The 27362-nt window shown below is 36.3% G+C and overlaps 3 protein-coding genes and 1 non-coding gene across 4 annotated transcripts; 1 reads left to right on the forward strand and 3 right to left on the reverse strand.

Moving 5' to 3' along the window:
* Positions 1-8374: 8374 nt before the first annotated feature.
* On the forward strand, positions 8375-9891 carry LOC113321572 (arogenate dehydratase/prephenate dehydratase 6, chloroplastic-like). Its single transcript, XM_026569458.1, has one exon. It carries the CDS (start codon positions 8423-8425, stop codon positions 9713-9715), a length of 1293 nt encoding a protein of 430 aa, XP_026425243.1. The 5' UTR covers positions 8375-8422; the 3' UTR covers positions 9716-9891.
* A 4507-nt stretch (positions 9892-14398) lies between these two features.
* On the reverse strand, positions 14399-15930 carry LOC113321573 (arogenate dehydratase/prephenate dehydratase 6, chloroplastic-like). The gene has a single exon (XM_026569459.1). The coding sequence runs from the start codon at positions 15774-15776 to the stop codon at positions 14490-14492; it is 1287 nt and encodes a 428-aa protein (XP_026425244.1). The 5' UTR covers positions 15777-15930; the 3' UTR covers positions 14399-14489.
* A 6188-nt stretch (positions 15931-22118) lies between these two features.
* LOC113324032 lies at positions 22119-23381 on the reverse strand. The gene is made up of 4 exons (XM_026572371.1): positions 23307-23381; positions 23142-23192; positions 22745-22976; positions 22119-22636 (listed from the first exon to the last, which is right to left on the reverse strand). Exons 1-4 carry the CDS (start codon positions 23379-23381, stop codon positions 22119-22121), a joined length of 876 nt encoding a protein of 291 aa, XP_026428156.1.
* Positions 23382-23777: 396 nt separating this feature from the next.
* Positions 23778-23858, reverse strand: TRNAL-AAG. The gene has a single exon. It is a non-coding gene; the product is annotated as a tRNA-Leu (tRNA).
* Between the last annotated feature and the right edge of the window lie 3504 nt (positions 23859-27362).

Here is a 27362-nt window from a genome sequence, read left to right on the forward strand (position 1 = left end):
ACTTGAAGATCAAGGGGGGATAGGTTTTAAGGAGGTCTATAAGATGATCCAAGCTATGATCACTAAAATAGCACGGAGATTTTAGTAACCCAGACAACCTGTCTGCCAAAATTTTAAAGGATAAATACTTTAGGAAAACATGAGTTTTACAGACCAAAAAAAAGGATAAATCTTTTTTGATTTGAAGTTGCATTTTATAAGGCATTACTCATATCAAACAATATAGAATTTGGGTGGTTGGAGATGGGAAATCAATCAACATATGGGATGTTAAATGGTTGAAGAGAAAAAGTTTTGACAAAATTCTTTATTTAGCAACACAGAGGTTTAAGACATATTAAATATGAAGCTTTACACAACTAATGACAGAATCCTCAAACATGATAGGTTAAGAAGGACTTTGACTAAAAATGGGGAGTTCGCTGCAAAGTCTCTTTACACTAAACTGCAAAATCCTTCCATTCTTGTCTTTATAGAAGCCAAAAAGTTCTGGAAAATGTTGTGAAGCATGGATACTAGTAAATGTCTTCACACATAATCAGACCATTCATTTGGAAATATCTACAGGATGCTCTACCAACCGGTGGACAAAAAGTTGGCTCTATTGAAAAAATGGAAACACAATGTGTTTTCTGTGAAAGGGAGGTGGAATCTACACAACACTTATTCTTCGATTGTTATTTTGCAAAAGAAATCTGGAACACCAATGGCTTCATAGTGAGTATCTTCTAATCTCATTCCCAATAGCTCTTTCTTAGAACACTACAATGAATTGAGAAAAGGGAATGAAAAATGCTTATTCATGACTCTAACTTCTAGTAAATGCTGGCACATGTGGCGAATACCATGGTCTCTTTCTAAGGTTTTAAATTTGCAGACAAAAGTGCAAACGGAGCAGCAGGCTTATTAACCAAAGAAGGAAGAAAATCAAATGCTTTAATTTACTGGGAGGATTCTCTTCATGTGTTATTAATTCTTAGAATAACTTTCGATTTTGTTAAGTCTCTTGTTGTACCCAGACAAAACAATGTTGTACACTTAGAAGAAACTAATCTCTTGGACTCAATCATCTCTCCGGTGAACATCTCATCCAGGATGAATCAAAGGATTAGTTGATCCTTTTCCTATTATATATATCTTATTTTCAAAAAGAAAAGGATATGGACGATTTATTAATCGTAGCTTGATTGGGGTATACCCAGATTAATTGGGATATATCAAATGAGATAAAACTTGGACCATTTTGAAGTAAAAGAAGATACTCCTTAACCATGTATTTCCCAAATAGCTAATATACCCTTGTTTAATTAACACTAAAACAATCTGATTAGATTAATTAATTACATTTAGATTAGTTAATTGAGTATATGGACGCCTACTCAAGGTACACATCACTTCAAATGAATTGCTGACAAATTAACAATGTGGCACCCTCTAAGCCAAGGTATCCAACAAATTCTTCCAATAAAATACCTGGTTAAATTGGGGTCTATGGATTTTTTCATCCACCCCATAAAGAATGATAAGGGGTGTCTAAGTTTGATGAAACTATCATTTTATCCTCTATCAAATATTAATACTACTAATTTGTCCCCATCAAATCCTAATCATAAAATTAAAAACTAAAATCAAAATCATAAAACTAAAATCAAAAAATTTAAATATTAAAATCAAAATCAAAATCAAAATCAAAATCATAAAACTAAAATCATAAAATTAAAAACTAAAATCAAAATCAAATTCATTTTCATCTCCACTTCAACTGATTCTTCTTCTTTTCTTCTCAACCCAATCCTATAAACTAGGTTTTAGTAACATAAAATTGCTCAAAAATTGAAAATTTTGAAATCAAATTTTTCCTGATTTATCAGAATCGGTTAACGTTAATGTATATGTGATCCGATTGTAAATAGAAACGGTTTATGTTCATGCCCACAAAGACCGATTGTCCTTGATATGTTTTCTGGTTCGAGAAATTTGAACCAGAATCGAATTACATTGGCACTTATAAAAACCGATTGTTGATGTATAATGTTAGAATCGGATTTTAATATGTGTGTCGAGTAAATCGATTGTTGTTCTCAATTTTTTTGTATCTTTTTTTTGTTAGAATCGGATTACATGAGCATTCTTATAAACCTATTCCTGTTGTGCAATGTCAGGAATCGGTTTTTACATATGTGTCGTGTAAACCGATTCTGGTTAACCCATTTTTTTCCTGTTAATACTCGATCATAAAATGAGTATGAAATCATACTCGATTTTATTTCATTAACTCGAGTATAAATGAATTTTAATTTTATTTGATGTTTAACAACACATAATTCACAGATAAAAAAGAGAAAATTTACCCACAATCGGTTTACGTTCATGCCAATATAAACCGATTATGGATAACCGGTTGATTTTTATGTCCATATAAACCGATTCTGGGTAGAAGCTAGTTTCAAAAAATCTCTTTATGTTTTTGAGGGTACAATCGGTATATGTTTTTGACAACATATACCGATTCTGAGTTGGTGTTCTTCAAAAAATTTCAAATTTTCAAATTTTTTCATGTTCAGATGATTAATTAACACAAATTGATTTCACATCTAACACTGTATTTTACCACTAATCACACGAATTAACACTAATTAATCAGGGATAAATTAACCATTAAGAAAATAGTTGGTTAAGAGGTTTCTATGAATTAGTTCTTAATGACCCTATTTCGTCATGTAGTTATAGGCTCCAATTAAGTGGCATAGACCCTAATTTAACCAGGATAATATATAGTATATTTATTTAGGACAAAAAAGACTCCGCACCATATATTTTTGATGGACCCTAGATTTCTTTCTTCTTTTTTTATTTTGTGTGTGTTAGATTAGCACAACCTGACTGCCCTGGTTGCAACCAGGGAACACCACCGTTGTCCTTGACCACTAATAGATACATGGGCACAATTCCGTTTGACCCTTTGCGATTTTTTCCATCCTTCATATAGAACAAATTGCATTATTGCCTGTAAATAAAAGAAAAAGAACAAGAAAAACAGAAATTGACTAGCTAATTAATGAAGGAGAAAAGTAGAAAACACAGTCAAGAAGAGCAGAAGGTACGGAGGACTAAAAAACTATGAATGTTTCGCGACTAAAGTCTTGCAACTTATAGGACACTATTAACGACTCAGGGTCAATGCGTGGACGCGACTACTTTCCTAAACATGCAACTGCATTTTCTATCACTTATCTGACAAAAAAACTTGAGTTGAATGCAGCTTCTATTAAAATGAGACCACCGAGTCGTTGGTTAGAAATTCAATCAATCAATCAAATTTATATTGTTCAGAAATTAGCTAATTTTGGTTGGTTTACTAAAAAAAAAATGTGAGATGGCGCGTATTTGACAGAACTAATCTTCATTCCTTAATTTCTTGTTAAACGAGACACAATAGTGGGACGGAAAATTTTTAAAGATAACACGGATCAAAATGACGCAGTGTATTTAGTAGGCCAAGCACTATGGGGACACGTTTTCTTTGGCTATAATGTAATTTTAACCCCAGCTTTGGCTAGTGCCTGACTGAGATGACTATTGGAAGAAACATATTTTACGGCATACTCAAATTTTTTGAGGCATACTCAAGGTTCGGCTGATAATCTATATTTTTTCCTAGGTTCGGCTGATAACTTTTCACACGTGTTTTCTACATCTCAATTAAGTGTCTGACAGTGACTTTTTTTATTGGGATGGTAAAGGTTTAAAGTGAGGTCGATCTTTTTGACTTACATGATTTTTTACCTCACACGTTTTTTTCAGGGCATTCGTCCCCGGTAGGGATGTCAATCCCCGTCTGAAGTTCGGGATTCTGAGAATTCGAAATCTTATAGAATATAAACCGATGTATAGGATTTTGGATATCAGAACCTGATTCCTTAACGGATTTTCCATCCTTATCGTGACGGAATCGGATGAGGCCCTATCCATTTGGTTATATTCCGAATAAGCTCAATAAAGAAAGAAAAAGTGGAAGAAATCAAGGGATTCCTCCCTATCGGCCTCATGAGCGGCGTCTACAAGACGATTTCCAAAGTTTTGGCGGAAAGAATAAAATATGCTCTTCTGTACATCATTTATGGCGAACAATCTTCTTTTATAAAAGAAAGACAGATTCTTGATTGTGCTCTTTTGGCCAATGAATGCATCGATTCTTGAATCAAGAGTGGTATCCCGGGGGTGATATGCAACATACATTTTGAGAAGGCGTTTGACCACGTCTCTTGGGATTTCGTTGATGATGTGTTGGATAAAATTGGTTTTGGAGAGTTGTGGAGGAAGTGACGAGTTTGTATTTCATATACGCCTATCTCGGTGTTAATCATAGGCTCGGATTACACCAAACTCACCACAGGAAAAGGACTGACGTAAGGTGACCCTCTCTCTCCCTTTATTTTCATTATTATTTCTCAAGCTTTGCATATCTTGTTGCAAACTGGGAAAGATCAAGTCCACATAAGAGGTTTCGCAATGAGCCATAATGGGGTTGTGATCACCCATCTTTAGTTTGCTGATGGCACGTTGGTTTTTCTTGATGATTCAACTGATCAAATGAATTATTTGAGATATTATCTCATTAGTTTCGATATGATATCCGATGTTCATATAAACTCGCCAAATTTAGCACTTTTTGGGTGGCGGGAGCTACTAATTAACCTGGACTCCATGTGCAAGTCAGAAAAGCACCCCGGGACCTAGTCCAGCTTTTAACACCACACTGTATTAAGCCGCTAACACACTAGCCTTCTACCAATGAACTTCGGAATGGAATGTAGTTGAGCCCTAAACAATCTCACACTGATCAAGGTACATTTTTGCTCCTTACTTCTCTGAACCCCAACAGGATTCTACGCACTTGATTCCCTTAGCTGATCTCACCCACAATCAAGAGTTGCTACGACCAAAAGTAGAAGACTTGATAAACAAATTTGTCTCACACAGAAAAGTCTATTGGAATAGGTAAATCTGTCTCCCACAGAAATACCTACGAGTTTTGTTCCGTATTTTGATAAATCAAGGTGCATATGAACCAATTGATAAACCTTACTTATATTCCCGAAGAACAGCCTAGTATTATCAATCACCTCACAATAATATTAATTGTATGGTAGCGAAACAAGATATTGTGGAATCACAAACGATGAGGCGAAGATGTTTGTGACTACTTTTTATCTTGACTATCGGAGAATCAATCTCGAGCAAATCTTAGAGAAGATAATACTCAATATGATAAAACAGGGCAAGATCAGAACACGCAACTACAGAGAAAATAGTTGGGTCTGGCTTCATAATCCCAATGAAGTCTTTAAGTCGTTAACCTACATGGTTTCGTGAAAAACCTAAGGTTAAAGGAGAATCGACTCTAGTCGCAACTAGTATCACACAGGAGGTGTGGGGATTAGGTTCCCCAATTTCTAGAGTTCTCTCTTATATAGTTCTCAAATCAGGGTTTGCCATTTAAGTTACCTTGGTAACAAAGCATTCAATATGCACCGTTAGATGAAAACCTGATTAGACTCAAGCTAATATCTTTCAACTGTTAGATCGAACTTAACTTATTATATACAAATGAAATGTACCTTCATTTAGGTTTAAGTAACCATACGTAAACGTGTACACCATGTTGTCTCAACAGTATTTAACCGAGGTTAGCTATATGAACACTCTGATATCAACCTTATTAATCTTAACCATAACTAATTCAAATGACTCAAATGGAACTAGTTAAAGAGTTGTTCAATTGCTATGTTCTCATAGAAGTATACAAGAACACTATTGAAGTAAAATCGGTATGATTCACTCGAATAAATTCATGATTATAGCCACGGTTTGAAAAGAATGCATTCCTTAATATATAAATGTATTAGTTCATGAGCCAACCGACTTTAGAACTTTAACCACTCAAGTATGCATACGGGTAAGCATACTTAAGTAGTCGGTCTGAGTTTGGGTTTGCCAGTATGCGAACGGGTATGCATACCTTAGTACACTTCCACAACCCAGCAGAAATTCCCGGACCAATACCTTACGCAAGTATGCGTACCGGTACGTGTACTTTGTACCCGAAATTCCACAACTACAAGTATGCATACGGGTATGCATGCTATAGTTCCAGTCATGGATTACATACATGCAAGAATGCATACTATGTTCATAATCCAATAGTTCTAAACTCTATTTCAATCATTGAAACTTTCTTAGAGGATGAAAATAGCCATTTTCACACACTATTAGCATCAATGCAATTTTCAAGATATTAAAATAATCATAACGAAACATTCCAATGCAAGTCTCTACACCAAATGATTGTATCACACAAATCATGTAAGATGTTACTCGGAGATTTTCACATGATCATCTTTTGACTTTCGTCAAGAATATAAGATGAACTTGGTTGAAGCGAAAGCTTACCAACACATATTTCGAGAAATGTGTACGCGAGTTAAACTCAGCTCGAAATCTCAAATGTGTATAATCGAAAACTATATAGTAATACGACTTTTGTCTCAATATAGGAGATAGAGTAGAAATAGACTTTCCAAGTGATAGATGAGTTTTAGTCTCCACATGCCATTTTTTGATGAAGTTACACAAGCTCTCCTTAGTAGTTCTTCGTCTTCAATTGATGAACGCGTGAAGTCTAATGCTCAACTACACAATCTATCCTAGTCCGAGACATCACTTAAGTAGACTCGAAATCAAGACTTATAGTTTTCATCACTAACATTAACAAAAAAGCTTGAGATTGTAACGCTTGCGAGTTCGACCGAGCAGTGCTCTAACACTTTCTTTAGCAAGTTTATCATAAAAAGCTAGCTACCATGGATGTTCTCTATCGGAATGGAAAGCTAATAATCAATGGATGTCGTTCGTGCTGTCAAGAGGGAGAATCCATCTCTCATCTTGTTTTCCACTGCACATTTACAAGAGACATTTGGTTGTATTTTTTAATTCTTTGTGAATCTCCAAAGGGTTATGCCCAACTGTATTGACACAATCTTCAAAGGTTAGAGAGTAAAGAACTTACATGTTGTCGCTAGATCTCTTCGGCAAGTACTTCCTGCGTCCATCGCTTGGACCATTTGGAATGTTAGAAACGTCATCATATTTAACAACAAGACTGCGACCATTACCAAAACCATTGACATGGTAAACACTGAAGCTTTCTTCTGGTGCAAAAACCTGGATTCCTTGAAGGGCATTGGCCTGAACTATATAATAGCTAACTGGGCTACGCTATTTGTAACATAGGGTTTCCAAATACTTTGGTTTTAAGTATGGGATTTTTTTCGTTTCTGTTATTGTTTTTCTTAACTTTTCACATCTTCTTAGGCGTGGGTTGGTTGTGTTTGTAATTCCTCCATGTTAGGGTCTTCTTGATCCTTTGTTCCCTACTTGCTAATGTAAGCTTCCTTAATGAAATTTTCATTTTTGCCGAGTAAAAAGAAAATTACATATTCAAAAATTAGTTTGGCACTATAATTTTAGAATGACTTTTGGAAATTTAAAAAAAAAAATCAACTTTTTATAAAGTAACAAAATATGTACTTCTAAATTTCTGGAATTAACCTCTGCATCGCCACTTTTACTTCTAGTTTCTGGACATGCTATAAAATACCTCATTTTTTTCCCTTATGAAAATGCAATCAGACCAAACTACTCGGGGTACATATTCAGTCAAGCGTGATCCATGCATTTGCTTATATCATCCGACACTTGCTCAGAAAATGTTCACCAAACTCGAACTCTTCCGATCCCTCCATAGTCAATACAATAATTCTTTTAGAATCATATCCGATTGCAAGGTTTCAAATAACTATCAAACCCGACCACCTAACACAAATACTCGGTGTATGAGAAAAACGTAATCCCTCGATCACTAAAGATTTCCGACTCACTTGACTGAGTCTACGAAGATGGAACGAACCACGTAGTTACAATGTACTTGCCAGGAAAACCAGGACAAACCGCAAAAGTGCGCATACGACAAAGATGGCTCAGTCGTTAAACATTACCAAGTAGTAGCCTCCTCTTTTATGTGGGATTATGGGGACTAATTTTTTCCATTCAATTTCACACATGTTCATTGTTCATAATCCAAACTTAATTAATCATTAATTCATCATTTATTATAATAAAGTGGTTTTTATGGACTAATCCATACCCCCATTACTTCTCCAAAACAATACAAAGATAGTGGACACTTATTACAATGAAAATGGTAGGTAGGTGAGTAATTTGACCACTTACTCTCTAGTCTTTCCATTTACAGTCTTGTGAGTTTCTATATAAACCCCTAATCCATCCTCTTCATTTTCAGAGCTTAAAATTTTCTATCTCTTTCTGCTAAAAACTTCAGCTCAAATTTTTGGTTCCAAAGATGAATTCAATTACTCCAACAAAACATATTCTCAAATCATTAAGTTCTTTAGATACTACACAAAAAGTATCATTAATTCCTGGGAAGATTCATCATCATCAACCAAAAAGAACCCGAATTTGTACCATCAAATCTATCTATAAGCAAGAAACTAGGAATTTCTCAGCTGGTCTGGTTTCAAACAGAGCAGATTGGCAGACTTCTTGCGCTATTTTAGCAAGTAATGTTGTTTCTCAACAGAGTAATGAAAGAACAGATGGTGGTGGTAATGCTGAAATCATTTCAATTAATGGTGTGCACCAGACACTAGATCTAGTACCAGTTCAGCAAGAAACGAATTTACCGAAGCCTCTTTCGATTACCGATCTATCTCCGGCTCCGATGCACGGCTCGCAATTGCGCGTCGCTTATCAAGGGGTTCCCGGTGCTTACAGTGAAGCTGCAGCCGGTAAAGCGTATCCTAATTGTGTAGCTATACCGTGTGACCAATTCGAAGTTGCTTTTCAAGCTGTTGGGCACTGGATTGCTGATCGAGCTGTTTTACCGGTAGAGAATTCGCTCGGAGGTAGTATTCACCGGAACTACGATTTATTACTCCGTCATAATCTTCATATTGTCGGTGAAGTTCAATTACCGGTTCATCATTGTTTATTAGCCTTGCCTGGTGTGAGAAAAGAAGATTTGAATCGTGTTATTAGTCACCCACAAGCGTTATCTCAGTGTGAGTCGACTCTTACCAAACTCGGTCTTAATGTTGCCCGTGAAGCTGTTGATGACACAGCCGGTGCAGCTGAATTTATTGCAACACATAATCTACGCGACACTGCTGCTATTGCCAGTTCTCGTGCCGCTGAATTATACGGGTTACAGATTTTGGCAGATGGGATTCAAGATGATTCGAGTAACGTCACTAGATTTGTCATGTTAGCTCGTGAACCGATTATACCAAGAACAGACCGTCCTTTTAAAACTAGTATTGTTTTCGCGCACGATGAAGGAATGTCGGTTTTGTTTAAAGTATTATCAGCTTTTGAATTCAGGAATATCAGTTTGACGAAGATTGAGAGCCGGCCGTTTAAAAATCGTCCGATCAGAGTTGTTGGTGATGCCAGCACTGGTGGTACTGCTAAACATTTTGAGTACATGTTTTATATTGATTTTGAAGCTTCAATGGCTGACCCAAGAGCGCAAAATGCATTAGCTGAAGTTCAAGAATTCACTTCGTTTCTAAGGGTTTTAGGAAGTTATCCCATGGATATGACTGCTTGGAGTCCTTCTATTAGAGATTTATGACTGAAAGAGGTTTCAATTTTGGGATCATTACATTTTCTAGTAAATAAACCATAGAAATTTGAATTTTGAGAAATCACAGATGCTATTGTAATTTTGTTCATTGATTCTTATAAGAAAAAGAGAAAAGACTGTTTGTTCATATATTTTTTTAGTTGAAACTTTTGGAAGTTTTCCGAAAAGCTAATCATAGGTTCTTCTCTCAATCCGAACTGTAGATCCGTCGGAATGCGTTGGAAACTTAGAAGTCTTTTTCATTGGTAATAATCCAAAGGTGTTGCTCTCATGAACACCATGACAAGTACAATATGCACGTCTTGCCAAGCTACACATCACTCTGATGATTTTGCGGCAATAAGTAAACTTGTGGCACTATCTCAGCCAAGGCATCCAACAAATTCATCATGTAGTAAAAATGTGAAACCCATTATTTGTCTCCAAAAATAAACTTCTTCGTGTGTTGTGGTATGCTTAATTTATTGGATATGCTTGAACGTAATGGAATAAGGTTATACAATTGCGAATGCTTGATTCTTTGTTTACAAAGGAAATTTGTTTTGAGGTATATTAATTTATTTTATTTTTGAGGCATATCAAATGGTGACAAAATAGGATCGTTAGATAAAACCATTCTTTCTTATCCATCCATTTTTAATAATGGTAAGTATATCTTTATTTATTTAGTTCTAATAATAATAATTAAATGTTAATGATTATGATTAATTAGTAATGTTAATTCATTGATTAAGTTAAGTTGCTAATGTTATATTAGTACAGAAATCAAATTTTTTGAGAGGAGGAAGAAGAAAAAAGGAAAACTAGGTTTTTGAGATTATTGTGATTCAAAATGGATGATTCCATATGATGAAGGAGTTTTTTTTTTTTTTTTTTTACTTCTATTCTTCAAAAAAATTGAATGATTACAAAATTTTTCAGAATTCAACATTAGGTTCGACTGCTATTTTGGAAGCAGAACTTGGCGCGAAGAAAAGTTCGGCTCCTAGTCTACAACCGAACCTTAGGGTTTTGTAAATATGTGTGTGGTTCGGCTGATTCGTACTACTATAGATTTCAGCCGAACCTCATGGTTTAATGAAAATGACGAGTTTCAGAGAAATGTTCGGCTAATTTATGTCCAGCCGAACCTTGTTTTTTTAAGGGGACCATGGTTTTATTCGGCCACCTTCCTTATAGTTATATGAGGTGTCCTAAAATGACTAATCTATCCTTAACCTAATTTAATTTAAAACCAACCTAATAACCACCTATATATATATATATATATAAAACCACCTCCTCCTCCCACCACCACCGTTGATCACCACCACCACCTCCGATTATCACCACCACCACCACCTCCGATTACCACCACCACCAACCACCACCGCCGATTACCACCACCTCCAATTATCACCACCACCAACCACCGATTACCACTACCACCTCTGATTACCACCACCACCACCTCTATATATATAGCTTAATTTAAAACATTAACAAAGATATTCTAACAAACCCATTACTTGTCATTCGTTTTTGGTGGAATAAATGAGAAGTACTCATCAAAATGAGTTGAAAATGGAAGTTGCATAGAGGATTAATGGAGGGTTTTTTTTCAGAGAAAAGTTTGGTTACGTCGCAGAAAACAAGTCTCAGCCGAACTTTTAGTTCGGTTACGTCGCAAAACGTTCGGTTTAGTCGCAAAAAGTTCGGTTATCACGAATTAATTTTTTCTTAACCGAAATCGGAGTTCGGTTGATTCGCAAAAAATACTTTTAACTGAACTCCTTATATTAGAACAACACAAGTCCATAAGTTACGGTTCCTTCGCAAAATAAGGATATCACCGAACTTTAAGTTTGGTTGGTAGAGAAATTTGATATGTAACTGAACACACAAGATGTACCCATATAAATTGTTAAGTTCAAAGTTCGGTTACCTACCATTTTATACTAGGTAACCGAATATAACACTGTAACTTTGGGATTTTTTGTATCGGTGAGTTCGGTTAGATACGCTTTTGGATAAAAGTTTGTGATCCAACCGAACTTCTTACACTTAGAATAATTTTTATTAACGTTAAGTTCGGTTGGATAGTTGGTTGGTATGAACTTTGCGTACCAACCGAACTATGTACAGTTGGTAAAATTTTATTTTCATGTAAAGTTCGGTTAGTTATTGTTTGCAAAGCAACCGAACTTCTAGACCCTAAAGTTCGGGTACATTGCGGGCAAACCGAACATTACACTGTACGGCCAAAACTCCATTAACGAGCGAGTTCGGTAACCTGCGTGTTTGGAAAACGTAACCGAACTACACTTTCATGTGTGTTCGGTTACATGTTCTTGACATATGGTAACCGAACTGGTCCAAATCTACATAAAAAATTTCATTTTTTTGAAAGTTTGGAGCAATTAAACCAACATTAGATAAGTTTGAAGCATACCTGATAATCCAAATGCTCTTCCTCCGATTGTGGTTGAACTCAATTTTTTTTCCATGTTTTTCTTCTTCATCTTCTCTAACTTTACTCTCTCAATAATTCTACTTAATCATTTCACTAATGATTTCAATAATCATTACCCAAAATTAATCAGGAAGGTAGTTTAGGTATTAATATAAATATCTAGATAAGGGGTGATCTAGATTTACTTTTAAATGTCTTACTAAAAATAGAACCATGGTCCAAAAAAAGAACATGGTCCCAAAAATTCGTTCATAACAATATTGTAATTGAGCCTCCAATCCAAACCTACAAATGAAAACCGCTCAATACCTTCAAAAATATTTAACCATTGAAAATGGTTAGGTAATATGTGAATAAAAGTTGAATTGCATTTGGGGAAAGTTTGTGAACAAGTGTGTTTGCAAACTTGGGTTTTCAATCGATAAAGAACTCTAAAAATTTAAGTGACGACATTGAAAGTGTATCACCACGTTTAAGATGGTTTGGGATTCTCCTTTATCCCTGTTTGGACTTTAGTCTAAAAGGGAAATCCAAATTTCATCAGAAATTAAAAGATTAAAAAGTCGGACGTTGTTTTAAGATTTTAGAGTTCATGCTATGGATAATGTGTATAGCCTGTTTGGATGTTATTTCAGAAATTGTTTATTGATTTCTAGAAGCGAAAAAAATTAGAAATCACTTTGCGTACAAAATTTCAAGGTGATTTTTGGAATCAAAAAAAGTTAATTTTTTGTGAAGGAAAAATATTTTGTTTTTGACTTCTATTTTTCACTTCTGCTTTTGACTTCTATTTCGAAGGAAAAAACCAGATTCTACTACTACCTGTCCATTTTCTGGGGCCTTTGAAAGGGAAAATTCTTGACAATTAGAAAGTGGGTAACAAGCACGAATGAATCAGCTAGGTGCGTGGCAACTTAACAACCCCATCATCATGCACTAATTCACCTACTCTCATGGTGCATGGAAGTTGGTGTTTGTTATAGCGTTATAGGTAAAGCCGGCGTGACTTGCTTTTCTTATGTGCACCTACTTACTTACCACACTAAACTTGGTTTTCAAATACGTGATTATGATGAGCACTTGGTCATGGCGAACTCATAATGTGCTTAATATATAAATAAATTTGATTAAGTAGACAAGAGCTTTATTTTTAAAGTGAAGACAAATGTGGTGTTTGGTGGTGGTGATGTGAGTTACAAGACCAACTTCATATTTTAGGATGATTTTAACTTGAATTTTTTGTATACATTTTTATGTGCACAAAATCTATTTCATCCTTGGTGATATTACCAATTGGTTTTGTGTATGCCTTTTTATGTATAAGCCGTAAACAAAGTCTGCTGAAAATTAACTTAGAATGACTAATAAGTCCTTTCTACATTAACCGGGAGAAAATCCTATAAAATTTCTCGCATCTCACAGTATTGGGGAGCCCACGAAGTTTTATGAGGGGTGTTGTTTTACACTCATATAGGTTCCACATGTATTGAGTTACGGGATTTCTCCCGATATTCCCCTCCCAATAAACCGAGAAAATTATTAAATATTTATACATCCAACAGAGTGATGTTACATTCACGTCCAAAAAAATCGGGTGAAATCCCGTAAAGGGATGGGACCAATGAGGGGAATGCATCTCTGCATTTGGATATGAAAAGGCTGCAGAGTGGATCTCAGGTGATGTGAGGGACCGGATTTTTCACGGGATTGAGTCCCGGTAAACCTAGCATTATTGCATCCAACATCCAAATTAGATTGAATATAGTCTTTTCGTCCGAATTTAGTCAGATGGATACAGGACAAAATCTCAACAAATGAGTTGTTAGTTTGGTCTCTAATTTGTTGGTTTATACATATATCATTTTCACATATCAAACTCTTGTCAACTAGAATCTATGTTCTATCTAAGTATCAGATTCTACTCGGTTTTCGAATTTTAGCATACAATTTTACGTCAGACACCCACGATTTTACGTCAGACTACCTCCACCTTCAGATAGAAAAAAGTGTTGGACACTCACGTCTGGTCCGACCAACTTTTATTGTAGCTAAAGGACACTGGACACCCCTTCCTGTCAATGGTCATAGTCAACTCCACATGATTTTAAATCATTTTAACCCACTTTATTCTGAGTTAACATTACCTCAATATAAACGGCTACCTAACAAGGTAAGAAAAAACGAAACGGAAACGGTCACCGTTTCCGGCAATATCCAAAAACAAAAAAAACCGATTCAACTCCGTCAAACCAACAAATTCAATTTCAAACATAAATTACATTACAGTTTCAGTTTCAATTCCACGATTCTCTACATATCTCTACTAGAGGGACTCCATGGAGTCATATCCATAGGATAACTTCCTAACACCCTTAGAAATGAAGTGAATTCTTGAACTTCAGCAAGTGCATTTTGAGCTCTTGGGTCAGCCATTGAAGCTTCAAAATCAACATAAAACATGTACTCAAAATGTTTAGCAGTACCAGTACTGGCATCACCAACAACTCTAATCGGACGATTTCTATACGGCCGGCTCTCAATCTTCGTCAAACTGATATTCCTGAATGCAAAAGCAGACAACACTTTAAACAAAACCGATGTTCCTTTATCATGTGCAAAAACAATACTAGTCTTAAACGGACGGTCGGTTCTCGGTATAATCGGCTCACGAGCTAACATGACAAATCTAGTAACATTGCTCGAATCATCTTGAATTCCATCTGCCAAAATCTGTAATCCGTATAACTCAGCGGCACGAGCACTCGCGATAGCAGCAGTGTCGCGTAGATTATGTGTAGCAATGAATTCAGCAGCACCGGCAGTATCATCAACAGCTTCACGGGCAACACTGAGACCGAGTTTTGTAAGAGTCAACTCACATTGAGATAACGCTTGTGGATGACTAATAACCCGATTTAAATACTCTTTTCTCACACCAGGTAAGACTAATAAACAATGATGAACCGGTAATTGAACTTCACCAACAATATGAAGATTATGACGGAGTAATAAATCGTAATTCCGGTGAATACTACCGCCGAGTGAATTTTCAACCGGCAACACCGCTCGATCAGCAATCCAGAGCTCAACAGCTTGAAAAGCAACTTCGAATTGATCACAAGGAATAGCTTCACAATTAGGATAAGCTTTACCAGCCGCAGCTTCACTGTAAGCACCGGGAACTCCCTGATAAGCGACGCGCAATTGCGAACCGTGCATCGGAGCTGGAGATAGATCGGTAATCGAAAGAGGCTTTGGTAAATTCGTTTCTTGCTGGACTGGTACTAGATCTAGAGTTTGATGAACACCATTAATGGAAGTTATATCTGCATTACCACCATCAGTTTTCTCAGCACTTTGTTGTGAAACCACATTACTTGCCAAAATTGCACAAGAACTTTGCCAATCTGCTCTGTTTGAACCAACTGAGAAATTTCTTGATTCATGCTTATAGATTGATTTGATGGTACAAATTTGAGATCTATTTGATTGATGATGAAGATGAAGATGATTCTTTCTAGGAATTGACAATTTTGGTGTAGAATCTAAATAACTTAATGATTTCAGTATAGATTTTGACGGAGTTATTGAATTCATTTTTTTGTAACCAGAAATTTTTGAGTTGAATTTTCTAGAGATGGAGAGATTGAAAAGTGAAACTGATTGAACTTAAAAATGTTAAGCTCTGACAATGGAGATGATAGATTGGGGTTTTTATATGGATATGATTTTGGAGAGAGAGGGAGTGAATAATCAACATTTGTCAAATTACTCACCTACCTACCAATTTTGTTTAGCGTTACTTTTTAAGTACAGTGGATTAGTGCATACGTGTCACTAACAGCGACTGCAGTGGTGCGATCAAAATCAAAGATCAAAGATCAAAAAAAAAGACCAAAATTTGGGTTTAGTCCGTGTTGTGACGCAACGGTACATGATTAAAATTTCGTCAGGCGGACTTTAAAAGTCCGCCCCATTTTTTTTTGGTAAAATTTCATCAGGCGGACTTTAAAAGTCCGCCCCATTTTTTGTAAATTTCATCAGGCGGACTTTAAAAGTCCGCCCCATTAAAATTTCATCAGGCAGACTTTAAAAGTCCGCCCCATTCTTTGTAACTTTCATCAGGCGGACTTTAAAAGTCCGCCTCATTCTTTTTTTTTATTTATTTAATTAAAATTTCATCGGGCGTAATTTAAATCTCCGCCCGTTAACAAGCGTACTTTAAATTTACGCCCAGCAACAAGCGTACTTTAAATTTACACCCGACTATATTAGAATTTGGGATTTGGTCGCGACCATATTTGGTCTGGAATTTGATCTTTGGTTGGGATTTGATCTTTACTCCGTCCCACTGTGTTACGATCTCATCCCAAATTTTTGGTTATACTCGCCCAGTGTGGATGTTCTAATGGAGTGAATTTTGTGAGCCATTTATGATAAGTTTTGGTTAAATACAGTGGATTGTTGCGTAATTAAAATTTGGTGAGTGAAGGTGTGAAATGGAAAGTAAAAATTGGTCCACACGGGAGGCTATGGACCTTATGGTTGATGATTCATGATTTTTCTTGCATTTTAACTCCACCTATATTTGGACCAAGTCATCCATGTCGTATGCTGTTGCTTGGTTCCTGGGAACTACGTTGTAACCACAAGGTTGGTTCAGTTCTCTTTGTTTTTAACTGAGCCGTGATAGGATGTACGCCCATCTTGGTATATCCACATGTGTAATTGAGCAGGAAACCTGTCTGGCTAAGTTTTTCCTTTTTTCTTTTCTTTTTTCTTTTTCTTTTTCCGGAAAAGAATCTAACCTGAATAGATATTTTGATAAAGTCGATTTAGAAAATTGAAAAATTTTACGGGAACTTTTCAAGATTATAAAAGAATCATTCAAGTTATAGTATCTTCACGAATTCTTTCCTATCAACTCATCCCTTCAGACCACTGTGGTCTATCTCGTGTTTCGGTTTGTCCCGGCTAGGTCCAAAACAACGATATCTCGCCGAGATGTTTGTTCAAGATTCCGGAATGCTTATTTTAGGAAATATAGTTGTTGTGCTGTCTTATAAACCAACCTAGTAATAAATATCTTTAATTATCATTATTAATAAATCAAGACACGTAAGTCTTTAAATTTGCTTTCCTTCCGGCTCTTCCTTTTTTCGCAGCTCCTTCATTATCTCCTTCTCAAACTACTAACAAGTTGATCGATCCATTTGACGGAGAAAAAAAATATTGTTACTACCTTAGTCTCAATAGCTCAACGACTTAGTGTTTTTGGTCTTCTTTTCTTAGGATTCTTTTTTTTTTTAAATCATGATCGTGTTGTAAGTATACTCTAAAATCAGTGGGTTTGAAGGCTTAATTTCTACATATACAAGTAGATTACGATAAGGTGAAATCAATATTATGGGTTTGAATATCTTGATTTTTATTTGCGCAAGTCTGTATGAGACTTTTTCGAAATCAAAAGCACTCAAATTCATCTGAATTTGAAAGCAATCTCGGTTGAGATTTGAGCATGTCAGGCGACACAGACGATATTCTCGATTGAATCCCGTTTCGGCGAGGTTATGAATTTCTTATGTTGTTTTGTTGAAACCGAAAAAATTGTCAGAATGCCAGCCAAGATGGACGAGATTTTACTTTGCTTCATACCTAAAAACAGTTTCAGAAGATATTTTTCTCTTGCAAAAGAAAGAAACAAACAACTGGGGTGAAACTGATTTTGAAAGTAATACCAGTATGTACAAAAGCAAAATGCAATAACTGGATCAAATCCAACCCAGTGTTCATCAGAACATGCAATAAATGGACTGGAATTTTTTAAGTTTTGATTGCCTAAAGCAATCAGGCTAGCAGTGAACCAGGTATCAGTAAAGGTAACCAAAATCTCTTAAGTAGCAGCGGTAATTTGAATAGATCTTTAAGAATCTGAATTGGGACGAATCGGAATATGTCGGCATTGCAGATGTGTTAACTCTTATAGTGATTGATGAACGTGATGGTGTTCTTGATGAACGAATTGATGTTATCTTGGTTACCCTAGTTTCATAACATCAACAGTGAGGATAACAAACATTAAAACATAAACATCTACCTAAAGAATTACATCTAGAGGAAGAATAAAAAAACCTAGATAATACAAATTCAAATCTGAAAAAAACTCCCTTAAACTAGTACAGAAAATATAGATTATTAAAAATAACCTAGCCACAAAGAAGAAATTAACAACCCCATTAAGCTAGTGTATTGAAATTATATCTATAGCCAAGCACATGAGAGAAAAATAAAACTAAAACAGTTAAAATCAACATCAGATGACCATCAAAATCTATGGAAAAAAAAAGCAGATTTGCTTTGGTTTGGAGGATAGATCAGTTTTGTTGAAGATGCTATGCTTCAGGATCTTGTCCCACAAAAAATATCTGCATTGATAATATAGAAATCCATGAGATAAGCCCAAAGAAATAAAAAAAAACGGTTAAAAAAAAAAACTATAAACGGTTAAAAGAAGAAAGGGAAAAAGAAAAATGCATACAAACTGAAAACATGTGAAACGAAGGTTAGTGGTGATTGATCTTCTCAGATCTCCTCTCAAGGAGCCGATCTGAGAAGAGAATTTTCAGATAGGAGTGATTTTCGTTGCTCCGAATTTTGGAAAGAGAAATTCTTTTAGACGATTTTGAGTGTTAGTGAATTTAAGAGAAAATCCGGTAAAAAGCACATTATGTGATCATTAGTGAATAAAAGGATATTAAATGGAGTACTCTTTACTGTATTGTTTTCGTTGCAAGAACATATAAAATTTCCCTAAGTACTAAAATCATGTTTCTTTTTTATGTATCTAATTTAACACAGTTGCTAAAGGCTGGTACCAATCCATATAAAACAACATCAAAGTTGGTACCAGTCCTATGAATCCGTGGATTGGTACCAGCCTTTAGCAATCATGTAAATTATAATTTAGGGGAGAGTGAATCTGGTTTGGTGATTCTTTTGTATTAGGTAGTACAATGTGATGATAATGATTAGTTATCTTCTAATTTTGTTTTTATGATTTTAATAGAATCTTCACTTATAATATATACTAGTTTGCTTCTATTTGTCAACATTGCGTATTCAGTAGCTATTTTATTAATTGAGGAATTGAAGAATTGGGTTAGGTAGTATTAACTATAATCCAAAGGATTCATTGAAATGAAATTTTAAAGCTAGTGTCGGATGATATAAGCACTTTGTCATATGAGTTTGGCATCGCTTTAATGCGGATCGCGTTGGTGAAAAATAAGAGACGCCGATGATTCCACGCCTTTTAGCAATGCAACAACTACTTGGGCATTGGATGATTCGAGGGACCTCCCGAGGTTGGTCATTGTCAATACAGAACCTAATAAATGGCTGCCATACATTTTTGAGAGTGTGGCAATCGCTCCTCCTTAAACCGTACATGGCTGTACCAGACGTTTTTGTTTATTTGGGACATGCCCAAATTAATGCTCCGATCTAGTGGTGAACATAATTGAATTTTTCGTCTACCACATCGATGTGTTCTATGTTTTGCATCACATTCTTAGACCTACTTGGTAGGTTTGGTTCTTATCAAGGAATCTTACCAAGTGAACAAAGAGTGCATCTCATTTCTTATTTCATCAACACCATAATTAGGGTTCACATTATTTTACTCACACGTACTGACATACAGGTAGAAATTCAGAAGCAAAAACACTTCAAGTGTTATAAAAATTATAATCATGTGTGTCCAATGGTGTATAGATGCGCATTTTCGGCTAAAAATAGAAAAAGGCGCAATTCAGCTAAATTAGGTAAAGAAACCACCAGGTACTATTACGCATCCATCCAAGTTCTGAAGAAATGGTGATGTCTTCTTTATTGTTTAGTACTAGTGTTGGCATTTAAATTGAACTTGCACAATTAGGACCAAGTCATAGTACATGTGAAACTTACTTGTTCCAACCTCAGTAATAGATTCCCCTCGTTGAATGTGATATCTACCGACTTATCATAAAGTTGGTGTTGCAAAGCTGCACGAGATTGGGGTATACCCAGATTAATTGGGATATATTCATTTTATTCCTATCCAAACTAGTGTGTTAAGGATGTCTAAAAGGTGTTAAAAAACCAAATTGCCCATACCAAAAAATCATGCCGACCAAAACATATTAAAAAAAAAATCAAACTCTTTCTTCTACACTCTAACTATAAATGTGAAATAAAAAAAAAAAAAAAACAACGAAGGATCAAAACGAACCAAAAGTCGGCAGGGTATTTTTTGTCGACCTTGCCGACTAAAATATTGTCGGCAGGGTATGAGGTTGAATACCATGCCGACTTTTCATCTCTGAAATTAGCAGTTACAGGGTCAGCAAGATATCCATCTCTATACCTTGCCGACTAAAATATAGTCGCCAGGTTATGAAATTAATACCTTGCCGACTAATCATGCATTTGTAACACCTTCTCTGTATGTCAAAAATCCTACAGCCGGCAGGGTATTTTTTATCGATCTTGCCGACCGTAAGTTGTCGGCATGTTCTTCATCCGCAGACCTTGCCGGCCAGATATAGTCGGCATGTTCTTCATCCGTAGACCTTGCCGACTTTTCATATTTTCAGAACTGAAAATGTTGATTCCTTCTATAATTTTGAGTATAAAATCGCCCAACAGCTCTACAATCCTATATTTATAAGTGTTTGGATAGTACGATTTCATTTCCGTTACAAGTAGAATTCTTAAGAAAAAAAAATATCTCAAACATCTACCCACATCCATAGGTTCAATCTAAAATAAAACCTAATTTCAAAATTTTAATCAACTAATTAAATTAATTATCCTAATAACATTTATTAGTGTTAATTAATCAAGGATAGATTAACCATTTTTGTAAATATGTGGATAAGGGGCATTGTGTTTTACTTCAAAATGACCTTATCTCATTTGGTATACCCCAATTAATTTGGGTATACCCCAATCAAGCCAGGTTGCAAAGACACACCACGAAAATAAATTACTGAAATACATACCCTCTGATTTCCCCCCTCAAATTTTTGTCCCGTTGGGGCCAGGAACTGGGGGTACGCAGGATGCAGCAGCTTTGCACAAAAATTATGGTGTTGTGAGCTTTAAAGCATGGGAGTAGATTTTAGAACCCCACGCATAATTATGTTAGCACTTGATCAAAAGAACAAAAAATGAAAAGAAAAAGTTAGTGCTTTGGCAATTTTTTGATTTTTTATGCTCGAAAAATTATTTTCCCTCTATAAATATTCCAAGAGAATGGGCAAATTTACTTCTATTCAGTGACTGTTAGCCCGCTGACTGTTAGCCACCGGTAACAATTTTCTTAAGTTCGTTTTTTTCTTTGGCTAGTTCAAAAATTTTATTAAAAAGAAAACAAACGAAATAATTACGAAAGATTACAAAATCCCCAAGTTCATTAAACTATTTAAATCTATACTAAGCGATACCCGGCCATTCAAGAGATTGAATAAAGCCCACATAATCAAGTATAAGACCCTCAGAATATATATAACATGCCGCCTCTTTTAGCTAAAGAATCTACACAAAATTGAGTACTTGCTTCTTTGATTCTGTAATATAGGAAGAAACTTGTCAAAGTAACCTTTACTCACAATTACAGAATTTAAACAAGTTGTAGTCACATTTTATTTTACAATGAAGAAATGTTTAAATTAATGAGTACTCATCGGTATGCCAGCAACTCACAGACATATTCTGCAATTCACTTTCTGATGGTATTGGTTCCAATGAGTAGAATTCAGTCTTCATATTTCTCAGTGAACATTCACATGCTTGGAAGAAACTATCACAGGACGCGTCCTCAAATTGACGTACATCTGCTTGAAGTTTTCTGATTTCCTCTGAAGTTTCATCGACAACCAGCTTCAATGCAGTAACCACTTATGGTGGGTATAAATCTACACCAAGCTCGTACAAACACACTTTGATATTACGACAGCGTACAAATAACAACTCCGGTAACTTTACAGGTTTGACATCATTGTTGGCTGGTTTTGAGTGCCAACCCAATCCGGTGATGACGCAGACAAGTTCCTTGATTACTATTAGTGTGTCAGAAAAAACAATTACACCCGATACTGCCATTTTCATCTCATCAGGTGAGAGGCCATTTCCAATCTCACCACCCTCAAATGATCCATTATCATCATCATCATAGTTCTCATTCAGACCAGTTGTTAATTCATCAGTAGTATTCTCATTTGTTGGATTCTCAGATGAAGCTGGTTTCAAATCTTTTAGTTGACGCAATGAACCCTCCAAGGAATTTGCAACCCTTGTTATTTCTCGTGCAATGGCTGCGTGGTTTGTGCTAGGAATTTTCTTGAGAAATGCGCATGCTTCCCTGACAGAATCTGCTAGCTGTTGGATCGAGAGTTTACGATCTTCATTAAGAGTTCCTGCAAACAATTAGGGAGTATACGTTAGCCAGGTTAGGAGGCAACATATTTTCATTTTTTATGTGAATCCTAATGACAAGTAAACCATGTAGGAGGAAAAAATGGTACCAAAGCAGGAGACAGCCTCCTTAAAAAATGAATAAATGCTATGAGCAAAGCGCTTTGCAGATTCTTGGATGAAATCCGCAAGAGTAGGACCGGATCCAATCTTACTCCTGTGTGCTAGCAAGAGAAATTCTTGCAGCATGCTAAAGTGGATCTTCATGTTCTCCTCCAACTCTTCACAGTCTGGTGCTTCTGCAATCCAGCTGCATCTCATAAACACAACTCTATCAAGTTTCTGTCAAAGTTTATTTTTTCCAAATGGGTTCTGAATAAGTTTATAAAGAGCATATAAACGACCTGTTTGAAGTGCAAGTTGCAAGATGACATAAGAAAAAGGCAGAATAGAGGAGTTACCAACTGTTGTTTTTTTTTTTGATAATTGCTCCGCCATGTTTATCACTTTCTCCCAATCTACTTTCTCAAGAGATGAACGAGGTTTACTTTCCAAAACCTACAAAAAAAAAAAAATATTTGAAATTGAATCTTCAGATAATGGAAACGGAAAATCTAAATTGCAGATGAATTGAACAACTTGGAGTTGATAAGATTGATCAATGGGTTTTACCTGGAAAGCCTGCTGCATTTCTTCTAGATGCTTATGCAAAATGGTAGTAAGGTTTTCTTTCTCGGATTTTCCCATTTTTTTCTCCTCTTCTGGTTTCGTTGACTCAAGCTAATTCAGGTTTCATACGTCCCACCGGCTGCTCCTGTTTGGGGATAGGTGAATTCATCATCGGTCCCACCAGCTGCTCCTGGATATTGGTAGTCGTATGACAGAATAATTTTAGTGTAACCAAGCTTTGGCCGCGAATCCGACCACTTTGTTCCAGTTTCCGATTTATTTCTTTCCAAGTCTAACCTTCCTACTTTTATAGTGACACAGACCCGTTCGTAAAAACACACTCATTCTGGCAATACCAAGATTACACCAGAACCGCATTGCTAAAAAATTAAACCAATTACATAGTCAGCTAATTAGTAGTTAACTGATACATAATTTTGGTTCAGTTTGGAACCTTCACTTCAAAAAATAACTTGTTGACAGTGGGATTTGAACCCACGCCCTTTCGGACCAGCGCCTTAAGCTGGCACCTTAGACCAACTCGGCCATATCAACGTTGTTGTTGGTTAAGTTTACATAGAAAACTTTTATTCAATGGGTTGGCGTGCTTGTTGCCACCGGTCATAGTTCGAATCTATACCCGTGCCAATCTCAGATCGGATCTGGGTTCTTGATTAAAGACAAATCTAATTTTTTTGTGTTTTTGAAGCATGTGTATATTAATAAAGTAATTAAATTGTGATTATACGAGGGAATGTAATTCGTATAAAGTCACTTAGGAGAATCTGATTAAGAAAAGACGGGTTTGCTTGATCTCATATTGTTGTCGAGTAATTTCCTTCTTCGCTCCTATCTGCTGCGAAGTTTGTTATACCGTCAGCTGCTTGGTTTCCTTCTCTATAATTGTGTTGAATATGGCAGGAAGGTATTTGGTGCATTCTTTGTTTGGTTTCTGCAATCATTTGTGATATATACCAAGGAGCTTCCTCCGGTGTTTTGATAAATCTCATGAGATTCTCAGAATCAGTTTCAAATATCACCCATGGCCATTATCTTTCCATCGCTATTCTGGTTGCTATTACAGTCGCCCATGTCTCTGTCGTCAGCGCAATAGTTAAACCTAGAGGTTGTGCAAGAGTCATTATGGTTTGTGCGTTCAAGTCCCTGCAAATGAATCCCGCTCCTGCCATGCCTGGATGGCCTCTAGAAGCTCCATCTGTGTTTATTTTTATCCAACCCGAATCTGGAGTAGACCATCCAACTTGAATGATTGTAGATGTTCTTGTGACAGTTGTTGCAATCCTGGGTGTTGGATCTCCAGGTAGTACTGGTGGGGAAATCTTTCTTTGACCATTCAAATTCTTGTTCTTGTGCTAGAGATTTCCTCAGGATGTATTCATGATGAAATGTGGATTAATTGAAGACAAGTTCATTTCTGGTTTTCCATAGCGACCAGAAAAGAAAACAGAAAGATGTGATGGAAGGAATATTGACAGAAGCTTGCAGTAGATGCAATATGGTTTTTTTAAGGATTTACGGTGATTGATTGGTTGTTATCTTGAATACCGTTTGTTAGTATGCGGTTTAAAAGGCTGGACCACGTAGTTATTGCCACTGGACAATGAATAAGCATGTGTGTCACTGTTTCTGGGTCGGAGTTGCATCTGGGGCAGATGTTTGAGTTGGTAAGGTTTATGTGGTGTAATAAAGATATGGTTGATAATCCTTCGTTAATAGCTTTCCACAAAAAAAGCTGAATTTTTGGAGGACATGGTAAGGCCCATGGAAATTTGGTGGTTGGGAGGGGGTTTACGGTTGTATGGTTATCTTGTTAGGATAAACAGTTGTATCCAGAAATAGTGGTATATTTTCCTGATTTTGAATGTGGCCAGATTATTTTATCTGGATTGTTGTCAAGGGTAAGGTGGATATTGATAATATGTTGTAGTGCATTTGGTAGAAGGTTGTTTACCTGACCATGTATCCAATTATGATAAAGAGGTTCAATTATATCAGCTACAGTTTGGATAAGATAGCAATGGGTAGTATCAAGGTTAGGAAAATGAGGTATCCAATTAGCTTGGATGGGAGTGTCTAAACCATTTCCTATGCAATGAAATAACTTTTGTTTTACGAAAGGTATAAGAGATGTCATTTGCTACCATTGAGGGCTGGCAGTAGAAAGAAAAGTGATCGTACCTTGAAAAATTGGCTGATGTTAGAGGTATTTCTCATTGTAGATACCAGTGCAAATGGAATGTGGTTGATCGTGAATGTTCCATAGTATTTTCATGAGCAAAGCTTTATTGTGGTGGCTACTCTTCCTGATGCTGAGTCCTCCTTTCGCTATCGGTGTGTTGAGTTTTTTCATCCCAAAGGGTGAATTTTTCTAACAGAAGAATCATACCCCCAGAAAAAATTTCTGGTAATCCGATCGATTTGTTTGTGAACATGAGTGGGGGAAATTTGTGTTTGAATAAGGTGATTGGAGGTTGGATTTAAGGAGGTTTTAATGAGAACTAACCTCCTCGCAGGTGTAAGGCAAATTGTCATCCATCCTTGGGCTTTACGAGCTAACCTTTGAAGCAAAGGTTCGAAGATGTGACGGGAGGTTCTCCCGTGTTTGAATTGGACTCCAGTATATATATGAGGGGTTGAAGAGGTTGGCATTTTGTAAAATTGGTGTAGAGTATTTATGTCATGTGGTTGTGGTGGATGATTGTTGATTTGGTTGTGTTGATTATTTGCCCTACCGATGAGCCATATGATTGAAGTATATTTTTTAGGTGAATGTTACTTTCTTGTGAGGCTTTGTAGGTGGTTCTTTTTGCGATATTCTGATACCTCGAACCAAATGTTTGGCTTCCAGTTTGGCAAGATTTATTGATAAAAATTCAGCACATATAATGAAAATGTATGAAGATATGGGATCACCTTGTCTTATGCCTCTCGTCGGTGCGATGAAACCATGAGGGGTACCATTGATGTTGATGGAGTAGGTGACACAGATGATACATAACATGATATGGTACACAAATATTGTTGGGAAGCCTAATTTGGTGAAGGATTTTTTAATGAAACCCTAGTCAAGGCTACCACATGCATTTTGGATATTTAGTTTAAGGGCAATTTTGGGCTCTTTGGTGATGGATGAAGTTTTGATGTAGTGGAATAGCTCTCCTGCAATTGCAATATTATCATGAATTGAATGTTGAGGGACGAAGGCGCCCTGATATGGACTTATTAGAAATGGGAGAAGCGGTCGAATGCGGTTGACTATAATTTTTTATATGATTTTGTAAGAGACATTGCAGAGGCTGATAGGTCTGAACTGAGATGGTTTTGTTAGGTGGTCCACTTTTGGAATTAACGTAATGTTGGTGTGGCTCATGAAGGGGTGAATATTTAAATAATTAAAAAAAACTTCGTATCATGGCTATTATTTTAGTGTAAGTGGTATCCTAGAAAACTTTGAAAAACTTACTTGTATAATGATCCGGCCCAGGGGAACTTTCTGAGTTGATGGAGAATAGAGTTTACTTGATTTCTTGTACTGTTACTTCTGCCGAGAGTGAATCACATAGTGTGGTTGTTAATCTTGGCGTTATTTCCTCAAATCGATCTTCATCTATTATTGTGTACAGAGACGTTATTGAGTTGTGATCAATGGTTCAGGATTATCTGAATTACTTCTTTATCGGAAATCCAGTTGTTTTGCGGATCTTGTAATTGTTGAATATTGGTGTATGGTTGCTTTGGTATGGAAGGAGGTCCCAAGAAGTCACGATAAGATCTAAAGGGAGGCCCTTGGTACCCGGAGGAAGATGATGCGCCATTGCTACGACATCATCAAGTTTAATCCTCCCCGATGCTTGGAGTGCTTTAAGGTCTTTGTAAGACAAATCTTTATGGGGAACTCGCTCTCGCAGAGGGAAGTTCAAAGAGCGGCATCACATCAAAAGTTGATAATTATGGGGACCTCCGGTAACTGCCGAGGGTCGATCCGGAAGAGGATGCTTGAACGAGAAATCAATCCCCCGATCGGCCAAGTGCACCGGT

The sequence above is a fragment of the Papaver somniferum genome, chromosome 11, assembly GCF_003573695.1.
Source record: "Papaver somniferum cultivar HN1 chromosome 11, ASM357369v1, whole genome shotgun sequence".
NCBI classification, from domain to species: Eukaryota; Viridiplantae; Streptophyta; class Magnoliopsida; order Ranunculales; family Papaveraceae; genus Papaver; species Papaver somniferum.